General features: G+C 47.8%; 1 protein-coding gene across 1 annotated transcript in view; it reads right to left on the bottom strand.

Annotated features, from left to right (window-relative positions):
* The window catches only part of ARHGAP44 (Rho GTPase activating protein 44), a 79595-nt gene that overhangs the window by 33012 nt on the left and 31070 nt on the right, over window positions 1–15513 (bottom strand). The window contains 6 exon segments of the mRNA XM_040628334.1: window positions 684–764; window positions 3586–3667; window positions 4077–4188; window positions 7089–7216; window positions 7653–7734; window positions 9845–9913. Coding sequence (XP_040484268.1) covers window positions 684–764; window positions 3586–3667; window positions 4077–4188; window positions 7089–7216; window positions 7653–7734; window positions 9845–9913 — 554 coding nt within the window.

Raw genomic sequence — 15513 nt, 5'->3', positions numbered from 1 at the left:
CGGGAAGTAAAATCCTGGGGGGGGGGGGGTGGGCAAGGAAAGTGAGAGTGAGAGACAGAGGTGCAGAAAAGAGGTGGTGAACGGTGGAGCAGCAGACGATACTCTTCTGGTTTCTTCCCCCTGCAGAGGAGCTCAAGGACACCTCCACCAAGCAGCTCCGCGTCCGGTCACCCTCCCCAAGCTGTGCCTGAACACTTATCTTTACAATAAACGCACAATAGCGGGGCGCCTGGGAGCGTCTGCCTGCCGGGGTCCTGGGATCGAGCCCTGCGTCGGGCTCCCTGCTCAGCGGGGAGTCTGCTTCTCCCTCTGCCTCTGAGCCTCCCCCCTACTCATGCTCTTACTCTCAAGGGAATAAATAAAAAATCTTTAAAAAATTAACCCACAATATCCTAAAAAGAGCTTGCATTCATCTTGGCTTCTTGCCCATCAGAGAACTCAACGGAATTAGCCAATGGCCCCCAAAGTCATAGAGTGCCTTCCGTTCTGTCCCTTCCTTGGCGACATGGTAATTAATCACCTCGCAGGGTCGTGTCAGGTCGAAAGGAGACGATGCATGTTAACCATGCGGGGCACCCCCATAAAATGCCGTGCAGGCTAGTTACCGTGACCTTTAGCCAGGAAACCATGTGTGCGAAGCTTAAATAACCCTGACCCTGCGCCTCCAGGATCTGTCCACTTACCGGATGTTGTTGTGATTGGCCTTGGGCAATTTTTCACAAGCATTCCACAGAGCCTGAAGCCTCTTGTCTTGCTCCTGAATACTGGGGAATAAACAGGAAAGCCAGTGGCTGAGCACAGATCAATGCGATCTCACTGGCGATCATATTAACCAGCTGCAGAACGAGAAGCCACCTGTCGCGACTGACCCCACCGGCGAGCTGCTATTATTCAAGTGCTGGGTGACGACTGTTTCCCTCTCCGTGTCCCCTGTCTTGCCCTGCAAACATCCCCGGCACGTGTCACAGGTCTCAGGTGAATGCAGGCCAGGGGAGCAGGTGGGGGCAGGAGGGAAGAAGCCAGACACCTGTTCGAGAGCAATGCAGGACCGTGGTGGTGTCAGGAGGAAGATTCCGGCACAGAGACCGAGATACAACATACCAGTCAAGGGAGCTCAATCTGCTTACACACCGTGGGGCGGCCTACTGCCCCGTTCAACAGAGGTTATTTAAAGTTCCTTGGCTTCTGACTCATCACAGGTGCTCGATAAATACCTTCTAAATCAGTACATTTTATGAGCTCGACAGACGTGTAAGGAAATCTGACCTTCAAGGGCTAACTCAGAGAGGGGTAATTTCCACGGAACCAATGATTCTCCATTGTACAAAAGGTCTGCTCCAAGGATTTTTTTTTTTTTTTTAAATAAGTCCTCTAAGAATGAAAAGAGATTACTTACAGGACTACATTTTATATGTGCTTTTCATGAAAATCTACAACAAGGCATTAGGTTAGGAAGACCCTTCTGCTTGAAGCATGTTTTCTCCAGAAAAACTAAAAGGAAAATGTCAGCAGGATGAGGGCCCAGCTTTGACTCCTTAACCTGGGGCTCAGGCAGGGCGGGGACCACCACGCACACACTTCATCGCTCTGTACCCACAGGTCCTCCCACAGATCCTGACCAAGGGGAGAAGATCTCTCTTTTCCCTCAGGTCGGCCTCGAGGAAGAGGCAAGCACTCTCCAAAACATACTTTGCTTAGGACTCCGCAGTGCAAACCAAACGAGCCATTTAGAGACGGAAAGGTGAACAGACCCTATTTGCAAAGTGGCTGCAATTTGACCAAAGGCTGGACGAAGAGGGTTTGGCGCAGGGAGGCCATTAAAGACCCTGCTCCCTCCTGCCCGTGACCTTGTGCCAATGACTGAATCTCTATGCAACCTCCTCTCCCTCATTTGTATAATGGGTTCACGGGAATACTTCCCGCCTGGAGTCGGCGTGAGCGGTATAGAGGGTCTGGCTGATCTCAAGCTTTCAATCAGCGTCTAAGGGGAAAGGGCAGATGCTGCCAAGACCCGGCTAGATCCCGATGCCCCGGCTGTCCTCCCGTCTCTAGCTCCTCTATCAAGATCACGTATGCAGTCGGGAAATAAGAGGGACAGTTTCCATCAGAGCATACGGTCTCATTTCTCTTCATCCCTACGACCACTGAGTGGCTTTAGAGAGGCGTGAAGTGCCGTAGGTGGGCACATGGCTTCCAGAACCGGATCCCCTGCACTCGAATCCTCATTCTGCCATTTATTAGATGGCAGGTAACCCGCCGTCACACACCTTCTCTAGGACTCGTCTTCCTCACCTGAAAGCTGGGGAAAACCGCACAACCCACTTTCGCAGCGTTCGTTCCTGTGACAATTAAACGAGTTAGAAGCATAAAATGAGCTTAGAACGGTGACGAGCCTCTAATGAACTCTCGACAGAGGTATTGCCAACGATCAGTATCGTCATGGAGCTCACACCCACGCTCCGCAAGGAGATGTAAGCGTTCCAGATAATCAGCCAGGCTTTTTCCACGCTAAGTCTCTACTCCACCTTGGAAAAAACCCAGCTCCATGCAACATGACTGGAGCTAGCTTTCTCTAACGCCACGCACAGAGCCTGGCTTCCCTTGGAGGTCAACGGGCTCTTTCAGGGCCCAAGGAAGCACATACGTACTGGAGCATTCCTTCCGACAGGCTAAGCAGGCTGTGCTTTGAGACTAAGCCTACGACTAGGGAGCTCTCGAAATCACGTCCCTTCTTCAGGCACCCAGCTGAGGGCAGCCCACGGACCGGACATCATGTTTTTATATTAGCTATTAATGAGCTGTTATTAATATATTTGTAACAATTACAAATAAGAGTCAAGACCCTGCGACCACTCCCTTGTTCTAGTCTTCTCTCCAGAAGGAATCATGACGATCTGCTTGTGAGCCCTTCCAGAACTTTCTATGCATTGACCCATATATAGTGGCACTCCTAAAATGGTATGGTTTTGAGCATTTTTTTTTTAAGCGACAGAATATTGGGGCGCCTGGGGGGGCTCAGTAGGTGAAGTGTCTGCCTTTGGCTCAGGTCATGATCTCAGGGTCCTGGGATCGAGCCCCACATCAGGCTGTTCGCTCAGTGGGGAGCCTGCTTCTCCCTCTCCCGCTGCCTGCCACTCTGCCTACTTGGTGCTGTCAAATGAATAAATAACCCCCCCCCAAAAAAAAGCTTTAAAAAATAACAGAATATCATATGCGTCCTTGTTAACTTATTTTATTTCACTGAAAAGTAAGTCTTCCTATCTTTTCGTGGTAGCAGGAATAGCTTGACCAGGGTTTTTCAGCACTACAAAGTATGTCACCGTGTAGATATGCCACAGTTTATTTATTCATGCCCCTGGTCCCCCACCGATAAATCTTTAATAATATCTAGGCTTTTGCTATTCCAAACAACACCGGCATTGCCATCCTTGTACTTGCTTCTCTGAGTACAAGTATGAGCACTTCTCCATGACATATACCAAGAAGCCAAGTTGTAAGAGCACAGGTTACACGCTTTCATAATTTCAATAAATCCTTCCAAATAAACTCCACCCAACCACAGACTCCAAAATGTTGTCTACTCACTTGGAAGCCTGAATCCACTCGTCATAGAGTTCAAAGGTCATCAGAGGTTCTGGCAACTCTCGGAGGTAAGATTTCAAAGCTCCTAGACAGGGACACAATATTGGCTGTGAGCCACTTTATACCGGCACAGACGAATCCTACCAGCCAGCATCACCCGTGGGGGGTCCGTCGGGGGATGGGTTCCCCTGACCCGCATGCCGCGACCAAACAGTGGTTTCCCACGTGAATGGATTGGAGGCTCTGGCTTGGCAGTGGGACTTGGACTGCCAGTCATGGTTGGTTCCCCCTCTTATTTCCCACCATCCCCTTCTCTTCTCTTGCCACTCTGCGGAGATCTTCCCTCAAGGGGCCCCAGCAATCAGGCTTAAAACTGAGCCCTGGGTGGATATCTGAAGCATGCTGGGAAGCCGAGGGTCATGTGATGACACGTCCTTCCCCATGAGCCTCTCCAGCACCAGCGAGCCCCTCACTAAGGGGCGGAGGGCGCGTACCTGCGATTGCATGGGGGTCCGCTGAGTACTCCTGGACGTCCACCACGCAGCAGTCCAGGGCAGCTTTCAACTTCTTCAACTTGGAGGCAGACGGCGCTACTCGGAAGAGTCCCTAAAACAACGCAGAGGGTCAGTGCACAGCCCTGCAACTCAAAGGCCTGTGAGCAAAAGGAACAAACAGAAAGTCTCCCCGCTCCCTTCCTCCAGAATCTCCTTGACGCACTCTGCTCACCACCATCTCCCAATAGCGTAGCTGCCTGCTCTCTAAAGGGCTCCTCCTTTAGATGTAAGCAACTTTTGAGCGGGAACTGGTGAGTGGGAACTCACCCCCCTTGATGTCCCCAGTGCCTAGGACGGGGTGGTGACGCGTCATTCTGGTTCAGTAAGTATCTGTGGAATAAATGAACCTTGGGCACTCCAACTTTTTGTGGATTTAAGATATATTTTGGAGAAGTTGGCCAACACCTGGTCAGACGTGGGGGTGTAGGAAGCTAGATGTGAAAAGGTCTATGGGGTGAGTGTGTGTGTGTGTCCTGGGAGACGCAGGGCTCTACTTTTAGAGACAAAGTCAGTGTCCTCAGGGGACGGGCAAACTAGGGGTGGTGTGTCAGGGAGCGATGCCTCCTTCGGCCCCTCCGTGTTTCATTAAGTTACTTCTGAATCACCGTCACCCCTTCCAAGCGAACCACTGTACGTGGTACAAAAGTGAGCTCTGAAGAGAAAGAGAAGAAGAAGACAGGGGTGTGCTGAGGAGACAAATGCAGGTCACAGAGTTAGAAGGGAACCCCCAAGCCACAGGTGAGTTAGACGCGGTCGAAGAGCTACTGATTGGTTTTGCCTTCTTGGCTCCTGGCATTCTGTGACACAGTCCACAGGCTGAGAAACGGGCTGGCAGAACAGTCCTTGCTCTTTTAACATTTCATGGCCACCACCAGGCTCTCCAAAGTTTCTTCAGAAGAAAATGTTCCTGGTCTGGAATACGGAGTGTTTGGCCTGCTAAGATGGCAAAGTCCATTCTACGTAGAAGTCCAAAGCTCTCTTCCTCCATATATGTGAGGAAGTTCCGTAAATATGTTTGGACTAGTGTATAATTAAGGCTGCTGTGACCAAGACCAAGCCACAGCAGATACCAAAGCAGTGGGATGGATCCGCCGAAGACCATGCCCCCACCGTGGAGGAAACCAAACACGATGGCATCTGGTGATCGACAATGCCAAAGAGAAGCCAGTATGGTTGTCAAACAGAAGCCTATAGATTTTCGACTGTGTTACTGAGAAGGCTGTCTCACTGAGTGACTGACAAAAACCAAGAGGAGGAGGAGAGGATTCTTACAACAGCTAGTGAGTCTAGTCTGGGGGCGTCTGAGGAAAATCTGTGGGCGCATATTGAAGAAATGGCAGCACACATGGGAGTGGAACCCAGAGGAGGGGGGAGGACCCCAAATGCTCCCTGAGGGCAGGGATGGGGTGATGGGGCTGATAAGCCCGAAACTGCTGGGAGGGGCAAGAGAGGAACCGGGGAGCCAAGGCAAAAACAAAACCAAAGAGCTGGGGAAGGAGTATGAGGTCGTAGTTGGGTTGAAAAAAGATATTTTTTTCCCAGGCTTGGGACAAGCTGAGCATCTCTGTTACTAAAAGGAGAAAAGCTGGGACAAAGTCGAGAGAAACAGGAGGGGGGGGGGTCTAGGGAGAGGCAGAAAGAACCCGTTGACGCTGATTAGATATTTGAAGATATTAACAAATTATTTTTCTTTTTTGTATATAATGTTTACATGTTCCATATTATATATAATTACTATTTATTCCCTATCTTTTAAAGAAACATACTGAAGTATTACAGATGAAACAACACAATGTCTGTCTGGGATTGCCTTCCAATTATCCAATTATAGGAAAGGAGGCAGAGGGGAAGCAGGATTGACCATAAGCTGGGCGATGAGGCTTGTTCTGTTATGTGTTGCAGTTTTTCCATAATTTTGAAAAGTGATGGGGTGCGGGGAGGCCCAGTTCACCTCCCTCCATGAGGCTCTGGCTCAGGGACCGTAAAGACCTTTTCGTCTGGTAACTGGTAATAGACAAGAGAATGCCTGGCACTTAAAACGTGGTCCAAAACCCCACATTTACCCCCATCCCTTGAGAAGAGGCAGCATGTCGACCCGCCTGGCCCAGGGGCAGCGGCCAACATGCATCTGAACAATCACTGGCTTCCTTCTCTGGGGCAGACCTCGGTTTGTCGCATGTACCCAGGGCGCACGTAAAACTTGCAGCTGTTCTGAATTAATCGGGTGCATTTCATAGATGCTCGACACGTGTCCCCTGGCAAGTTCATAAGCCACATGTCCCCCTCGCATACTCAGCGATAAAGGCACGGCACGCCCTAAGTAAGTATCGACTGGCTGATCAGATCCAAGGAAGACGGCCCAGAGATTTTAAAACAGCCTGCAGGAGAGACCAGACACGAGGTCCAGCTCCCAGGGAACGGTTTACACGACGATAAAACAACAGTCACCCACTTCCCATAGACTTCTTTATGCGTGGCTCTTAGGAAGGGCTTGCTAACGTCGCTATCGATCCCATTTTCAGGATCTCTAGAAAAGAGTCATGATCGAAACGGTGAAAAGGTCTATTTTTTAAATGAGGGGACTCATCAAGCAAAGAAAGAACAGGAGGAAGGGGAGGAGGAGGAGGAGGAGGATGGTGCAGAAGAAGAAGAGGAAGAGGAGGAACATCCTGGACACGTCCTAGTACATACGAAGACAGGACGGCTGGAGTGCGGCTGGAAGTTCCTCGGGGGCCAGTGCTATCAGCCTCCCACCGTCCTCCTCCCTCCCTGACAAGTGGAGGCTCACGGGAGAAAGCAGGACTAGCATGGGTGCGGTGGGATGGGGAGCCGTCCCATGTCATGACACGTCTAGGCTGGCGGGGGCCGGGGAAAGGAGGAGACCCCACGGGCTCTGCGGCCTGGAGCAGGACACCTGCTCGGGGGGCTGGCTTCAGCCGCCCCCGGACCTACCTCCTCCTGCATCCCGCACTCAAGCAGCATCGTCACACAGGCCTCGATGGGGAAGGCGATCTCCCGGCCGCTGATCATGAGATGCTCCTCCAGCGGCTTTCCGAACGAAGGCTTCTCCACCCAGGCCTCTGAGCGGGGAAGCGAGAGAGGCCCGTCAGCAGGGAGTGAACGGCACACACTCGAGTAGTTCCTTTCTTCTTTGCCTGGCTCCCAAAGCCACGGAGGCCCAGCGGAGGCTCCCTTCTTGTGGTTTGGGGAGGACGGAGGAGCCCGGGCGGGGCAGACGGCTGGCCAGCTGCGTCCGGACCTGCCGGGCTTCATGCTGGGGACGCACGAACCACACACGTCCACGCACACCCCCCAACTCATCCCCTGCTGGGTGCGGGGCAGTGTATGTGGGGGTGCTGGCTCAAGGGACCAGCGTGGAACGTTCCAGAGGCTCTTCTCAATGTGGGCCTGCTGAGAGCGCGTGAGGGTGGAGGAAATCCGGGGCGTGGGGGTCTCATCCCAGCGGGCAAGCAGGCTCCCCCCCCCCTGCCCGCGCCAGGGAAGGTCCGCACTTACCCTGCTGTGCTTTTATCTGAGGCAACACGGCCTGCAAGAGCGTCAGCGACTTCCTGTGGTACTCTGCTTGCACCTCGATGAGCTGAGGAAACACAAGGGCGGGGGTGACGCTTTGCGGGAGGGTGGGGAGCGCGGCTGCCGTGCCCCGTGGGGGGCTCTCCGTGAACCTGCTCCCTCACTCGCAGGGAAGGAGGCGGAGTCCCCTGCTCTCTCTCGGGCCACCCTCAAATGAGGGGACCACCCCGGGCCGGGCGCCTGACACGGAAGGCTGGTCTTCGCTGCGACCCCACCTTGCCTCGCACCCCACCCTCAAAGCAAAGGCAACAGAGAGAGGTACACCAGAAAATATAAATGGGGAACACATTTAGAAGTCCACTTGCCTCGGGGCGCCCAGGTGGCTCAGAGGTTTCGGCTCAGGTCATGATCTCAGGGCCGTGGGATCGAGCCCCGTGTGGGGCTCTGAGGGGGAGTCTGCTTGGGATTCTCTCTCTCTCTTCCTCCTTCCTCCACCCCCCCCACCGCTCCAAGCGTGCATACTCTCTCTTATAAATAAATCTTTTAAAAAAATCCATTTGCCTAGAAGACAGGGCTAAACGCTAGGCTGTCTGTATCTTGGTTTCTGCAAACTGAGTTTAATATGTAAGTGATCAGAAACCATGTGGCTTGATCCACAATCCCCAAGGACCTGGGGGATGAAAGCGCTCTGGATATAGTGATGGAGCCCCAAAAACCAAATTCTTTCAATTTGCCTGTTTTGACCATCTTGCTACTAAAACAGCTGCCGAAATGTTAAGAGCAGATGAACCCTGGTAAGCGACGGTCCTGCCATTTCTCCTCTGAGACCCCCACAACTGGGTACACTTGAGGGAAAGGGGAGGGAATCGCTCTGTTGAAACGCTTGGCATGGGGAGCAGATACTATTATCTCCAAGCAAAAACTAAATACTAGTTAAGAATTAAATTTAAAAAAAAAAATCAGAACCTTGGGGGGGAAAAATGGTACTTAAATGGCAAGGAGGCAGTCCAAGAAAGCTTTGGAATGTCAAAAATGTCATTAGTTCCAGAAATTCTAAAATATTATCTCTGTACATATACCCAGTGGAATATATTTGAGAAAGTGCTATTATTTTAAAATAAACTTTCCAGGCTGGAAGGAATGCTTATGAGTTCTTTTTTTGGGGTCAGAGGAACGCCTCTCAAGGTCCGGACCACTCACTGATCACAGCGTTGGGGGACTGCTACCGGCCCAGGGTGCTTGCAATTTTAAAATTTTCAGGATTTCTCCTCCTTTTTCTCCTCCTTACCTTCTGATCTTCCCATCACTTCCCCATCATTTAAGGTTTGAGTTTTGTCCCCAGCTTTAAAGGCAGGTCAACTTAACCAGCTTTTTAATTTGTATTTTTTCCTCTCAAGTTTTTCGTTTGTTTGCTTTTAAATTATTGCTGGTTTTGTTTTATTTTGTTTTCGACTTGCCTTGCACTTACCCTGGTAGAGAGCCAGGGTCTTAATTATTTGGACCAGATTATTCAAGTGTGGATGACTCAGCTCCTGTTTCTCTCGGGTCTAAATCTGCTTTCATCGATGAGAGACAGGCAAAGAGGCCACATTAATCATCGTTTACTTAGTTGTCATTGTCTTCGGCCAAAATCGAAATGAGAAACAATTATGAGCTGGGGGCGGGGTCATCTTCCTCTCCCCCAGTTCCTTGTTTTTGACAGACCCGGCTTTCGTAACCTTGGCCCGACTGACATTTGGGACTGAGTCCTTCTTTGCTGTGGGGGAGATGGTCCCGTGCACTGGAGGATAATCAGGCCTCACCCTTGACCTCCCCTCCCTAGATGCACCCCCCCCCCCATGGTGACAGCCAAACGTGCCGGCAGACATGGCCAGACATCCAGTGGAGGAGGGGACAAAATCACGCTCCAGTGACTTTGAAGGAGAACTACCTCCACAGACCACAGAGTCACGATCATCCTCTTGGATGGGCTGAGTTTTACTCTCTGGTTTTTAGAGAAATCCACACAAGGAGAAAGAGAAGACCGGACTTATTCACCGACAGAATAGTTAAAACCATACTCCTGCCCATGATGTGTTCCACCAAGGGGCCTTCGGTTCCATGCCACGTTCCTTCCTGTCCACACCCTGAACTCCTACGAGCAAACGTGAGGTGCTCCTACCTTTCTAGACCCTTACCGTTTGAAAGTAATTTGCATAGTCGATTTCTTTGGCCACGAAACTGTACATGTCTGCCGAGAGCTGGTCCTGTGGAAGGTAAAATGAACAACCGAGGTAAAACAGAGAACATTCGAACGGCTAATGCATGAGTCTAGACATTGGAGAAGCAAGGGTCTTCACCGCCGTTTAATCTCATTTTTAATGATTCCCACCATGGCCCAGACTTTTCTCATGGGCATTCCCGCGTTTCCCAACCAGGACTCCAGAGAATGAGTAAGTGTGGAAAGAGCCCCTCTGCCAGGCGTTTCCCAGGGATTCTAACGCATGAACCATGTCCAGAGTCGGGGAAGCTGGTGTGGGGGAGTGCTGTGCAAATGACTTCCTTACATCTCCATAGCCTGTGTCACCAGACCTGAAAATGGCCCGCCCTTTCTTCTCCTGGATGCTCATACTGCTCTGCTCTCCTTCACCCCCAATACTGACTGGTCGATCACAAGCATATGGGAAAAAGAGGCAGAAACGCACCAATTTGGGGGAAGTTGGCGAAGACAGATGGGCGGGGTCAAAGGAGGGCTGCTGATACGAAATTTGGAAAATGTTGATGTCCCAGGAAAATCTCCTGGTGTTAACGGTCCTTCGCCATCCGGCTCCGCGTGGGATCAGGGGGCAACGACCTAACTCGGCATCTGATTCTAGAATGTGTCCTCCTCCTCCGAGAAGGGCTTCAGTTCCACGGAAACACCCATAGCAGGGTACGATAACAGGACATTCTGAGAAGGAGGCAGAGTCGGTCACTAACCGTGATTTTTAGCGTGCCACGTGTGTGACCTTGTCTGCACAGGTCAGGTGAGCTCTAAAGGTCCTCCCTGTCCGGGGGCCTTAGGTAGGAGATCTTTACAAGGGATGCTTAGTGCAGGAGAGAAGAATCTATGATGTGTGCGTTGAGGAAATTAGGAGAACAGCACAAGACAGCTGATCCAGATGCTGAATGAATTCAAGTGAGCCCCGATGTACTTCAGCCAGGGCGTGATGCGTGGAGACCTCAAGCATTCTGCACCAACCCCACCGCCCTCAGCCCCTCCAGCTGCCAATGAAGCTATTCTCACTGGCAGGTGAGCGGCAGCCTGTTTCCTCTTCCAGGATCCTTGACAGCAGGCAAACCGTGCCCAAGAGTTCTTGCACCCAAGGCACAGAGTTAAAAGGGAAATCTGTTCCCTGGAGAGTTGTAAGCACAGAGTAGTCAATGCTACCCTTGGTCCAGTTTCAAAGAAGGAAGAAAGAGGGGGGACAAGTGAATTAACGTTTGTGGGGAACAGTCTAGGTGCTAGGCCCAATGTCACTTGGAGTTCTCATCTAACTCTCTTAGGTCAAGGGCTCAGTTTCCAGTTTTGGATGAATAGCTACCGAGAGTTCAAGGATCTTCTCTCCTGTCTGTCCTCCACTGTCTGAAATGTGCTTCGCACATTAGCAGGGCCTTCGTAACTATTTGCTGATATAAGAGATGGAGAAACGTAGGCTCAGCAATGGTAACTTTCCCTAGGAATCAAATGGGTTCTAAGTCTCAGCTCCCCCTCATGGGGCTGCTGAATCTAGCAAAAGTTCTAGAAGAATCGACGTTGTCTGCCATCCCCCCCCAGCAGCTTTGGTCAGGAGACATCCATCACCGGTAGGCGTGAGGGAGGTATGTCAAATCAGGGAAGACACAAAGGGTCAAAGGATCAAACTGGCTCGGCAGGCAGAGGATAGGGAGGGATCCCCGAAAGACTAAATGTCACACTGAATACGCTGTCAGTGACTCAGCACTTGAACTTTGCCGGAAGATGATCCTAGGGAAGTCCGACAGACTGTCTGTGAGTGCCTTCAGGAACACCAAAGGGTTTTTTTTAAAGGTATAATTAGATTACTGTCTCACTGAGTTAACCATATGGGTCCCAAATAAGCCGCACTCCGAGTCAGGAATAAGAGTGGACACGAAATCAGATTTCCATGTATCGAAATCATTAGTGAATTTTCTTTATAAAGGAAAAAAAAAACCCAAATCAATAATCACCAGAGTTTAATGTGCTTCAAAAATCATTTGTTTTCGGATTTAGCAACCAATCCACACTCAGAAAGATACAGAGGGAGTAAGCAAATGTACCTGCCGTCCCACCGTGCAGGGATGAGCTCTAAGTACCATGATGCCTGGTCGCTTTGTATCTATTTTTATCAGTCATGTCTTGTATGATTGCTTGGTTTACATAAATGGGACCAGACAGTTTTATAGCTCATTACCCCCCAGATAAATATTCTTTCTAGTGGTTGCACAATACTTAATATATGAATGGGCCATGGGTCTACTGCTGGATATTGTGTTTCTAAGTTTTCATTATAACAATACTTGGAAACCCTTTGTTTATACAGATGTGCAACCAACTCTTGATTTCATTTCCTTAGGATCAATTCTGCAGTTTAAAATGAATTCTGGTTATTTAAATTAAAATCATTAAATTAAAAAAAAATATTAGCAAGATAATCATGACTTGGGATATTAGGGCTTTTGGTTAAGAAAGAAAAAACATGACACCTGGGCATATCATATTCAAACTTCAGAAAATCAAAAATAACGAAATATTCTTCAAAGCAGCCAGAGGTTAAAAACATTTGCCAGGAGAAGACCAAAGATAAGAATTACATCTGACCTTGCCTCAGAAACCATGCAAGCCAGAAAAGGGTAGAGTAAAATATTTAAAGTGTCGGGAAGAAAAAAAAATCCCAAAAAACAAAAACCAAGCCCACCAACCTAGAATTCTGTACCCTACAAAATTACCGTCAAAAGGGACTTGAAGAAACTTACAGGATTTGTTGCCCGTAGACCTATCTTACAAGAAATGTTAAAAAAAAAAAAAAAAAAAAAAAAAGAGGGGCGCCTGGGTGGCACAGCAGTTAAGCGTCTGCCTTCAGCTCAGGGCGTGATCCCGGCGTTGTGGGATCGAGCCCCACATCAGGCTCCTCCACTATGAGCCTGCTTCTTCCTCTCCCACTCCCCCTGCTTGTGTTCCCTCTCTTGCTGTCTCTATCTCTGTTAAATAAATAAATAAAATCTTAAAAAAAAAAAAAAAAGAAAAGAAAACTTCTTCAAGAGAGAATGAAATAGGTCAGAAACTCAGACCTACACAAAGAAAGGAAGAGCATCAGAGAATGGGTAGTGAAGCTACGATAAAACTTTTGTTTTTCTTATTCTTAATCGAACTGATAAGTTTATTCAGAATGATACCAACAATGTATTCATATATATGTGAATGTATCCATGTATTCAGATGAACACACTTGTGCTTATGTACAAGTCAGTGGATGGAACCAAGGGCATTTTGTTACTAAGAGATACTTGCACTATAAATGAAATGGTATCTAGTTATTTGGATTAGTTGTAAATGTATATTGCAAACTCTAAGGCAACCACTAAAACAACCTAAAAAAAAAAAGTATAATTGATATGCTGAGAAAGGAGAGAAGATAAAACCATATAAAATGCTAAATAAAACCTCAAAAGGCAGAAAACCTGAAGGCAGAAATAGAAATAAAGAATGAGGGCAACAAGTAGAAAACAGGAACAATTATGGTAGATATTAATCCGACTATATTCAATAATCATTTAAACAACAATGAAAATACACCAGTTAAAAGGCAGAGATTATCAGAGTGGATCAAAAACCAAGGCCCAACTATATGAGGGTTATAAGAAACCCACTCTAAATATAAAGATATATATAGATAAAAAGTAAAAAGAGGGAGAAAGACATACCCTATTAACACTAACCAAAAGTAAGCGGGAGTGGCTGCATGTCCCCCAGACCGGCATTCAGAGCAAGGGAAGTTATCAGGGATAAAGAGGGACAACATTAATGCTAATGGGTTCATTCTACAAGATGTAACAATCCTTCACGGGTATGCACCTAAAACACAGCATCGAAGTCCATGAGGCAAAAGTGACAGAACTACAAAGAGAAATACAGGAATCCATTATTACAGCTGGAGACTTTAACACCCATCTATGAGACACGGACAGATCCAGCAGGCAGAAGGGCAGTGAGGACAGAGCTCAACTCAACAGAACCATCTATTAACTAGATAGAGCTGACATCCACAGACTACTTCATCCAACAACAGTGGAATACACATTCTCCCGGAGCTCACAAGGAATGTCCACTAAGATCACATCATGGGCCGTAAAACACAATTGGACAAATCTAAAAGAACCGAAATCATACAGCGCTGGCTCTCTGACCACAGTGGAATTAAACCAGAAATAAAATCACAGAAAGAGAGCTGGAGAAATCTCCCAATACTTGGAGATGAAACAACGCAATGCTAAATAACAACCCGATTTCAAAATGGGCAAAAGACCTGAACAGACATATCACCAAAGTATATATACAGATGGCAAGTAAGCGTGGGCCAAGATGTTCATCATCGTACGGCATCTGTGAAATACAATTTAGAACAACGAGATACCACGGCACCTCTGCTGGAATGCCCAATCCTCACAACACAGACCACACCAAATGCTTTAACCTTGAGGTGGAAGATGCCTGGGCTATTTTCCCATGCAAAGGAATACACACATATAAACGAGTTTTTAATGGCAGACATCAACAAAGCCAAAGGACAAACAGCAGACTGGAAAAATGATCTGTAATACAACAGATAGAAGAAAGTTTAATACCCCTAATATGCAGACAACTTACATAAATTGATATTTAAGAAAAACAGAAATGTTAGTTCAATTGCCAACACAAACAGGCAATATGCCAACCCTGGAATGTCTATGCGTATCTGAAGAATACCCAAGAAAGACACAAATCCATTCAGCATTACTAATATTCAGGGACTTTAAAATTACAGTAGCATAGAGATAAGATAGGTTTTCCCCTCCTCACCAGAATCATATAAAACTGTTACTATCAAAATCATATAAAACTGTTACTATCAAAATCATATAAAACTGTTACTATCAAAATCATATAAAACTGTTACTATCAAAATCATATAAAACTGTTACTATCAAAATCATATAAAACTGTTACTATCAAAATCATATAAAATGTATAATAAAAAATAAAATAAAATGTATAGTCTTTGACCTAAAAATATCACTTTGGGGAAGCTATCCTATTAAAAAAAATTACCAGTGCGTAAGAATATAAAGATGCTGACTTCTATAAACACACACACACACACACACACACACACACACGCGGACACAAAACAAGTAACTCGGAAAATTCTCTCTATGGGTGTATGTTTGTATGACTATGAAAATAAGGGGTGGGAGTGTATGTCAAGGCTCTACGATGGGTCTCCTTGTCTTTATAACCTTTATGGCCACTTGGCATGTAACAGAGGGTCACTGTTCATGGTAATTCTGAATAAACATTGGTGAAGAAGGGGAATTGGCCATCCTTTCTGGAAACAAGGGGTTGCTGGGCAGGAATGGGGGGCCATTACTGCTGTTTCTTCTTGATATAGTTTCATGCGTTTTCACTGGTTATGGTACAACGTATTACTCCTTTAATCTTTGAAAGGGAACTGAACATATTTTTTGGGAAAAACAGCACACGTAACGAGCTGCAGAAGAGTGACAGTATTAAACTCCTGACCTACTTGGAGAATCATCCCCAGCATCCCCTCGACACCCCTGGCTCTTG

This window comes from Ursus maritimus, unplaced genomic scaffold (assembly GCF_017311325.1).
Source record: "Ursus maritimus isolate PB19 unplaced genomic scaffold, ASM1731132v1 scaffold_14, whole genome shotgun sequence".
In the NCBI taxonomy this organism is placed as follows: Eukaryota; Metazoa; Chordata; class Mammalia; order Carnivora; family Ursidae; genus Ursus; species Ursus maritimus.
This window is presented reverse-complemented; position numbering and strand designations above follow the sequence as displayed.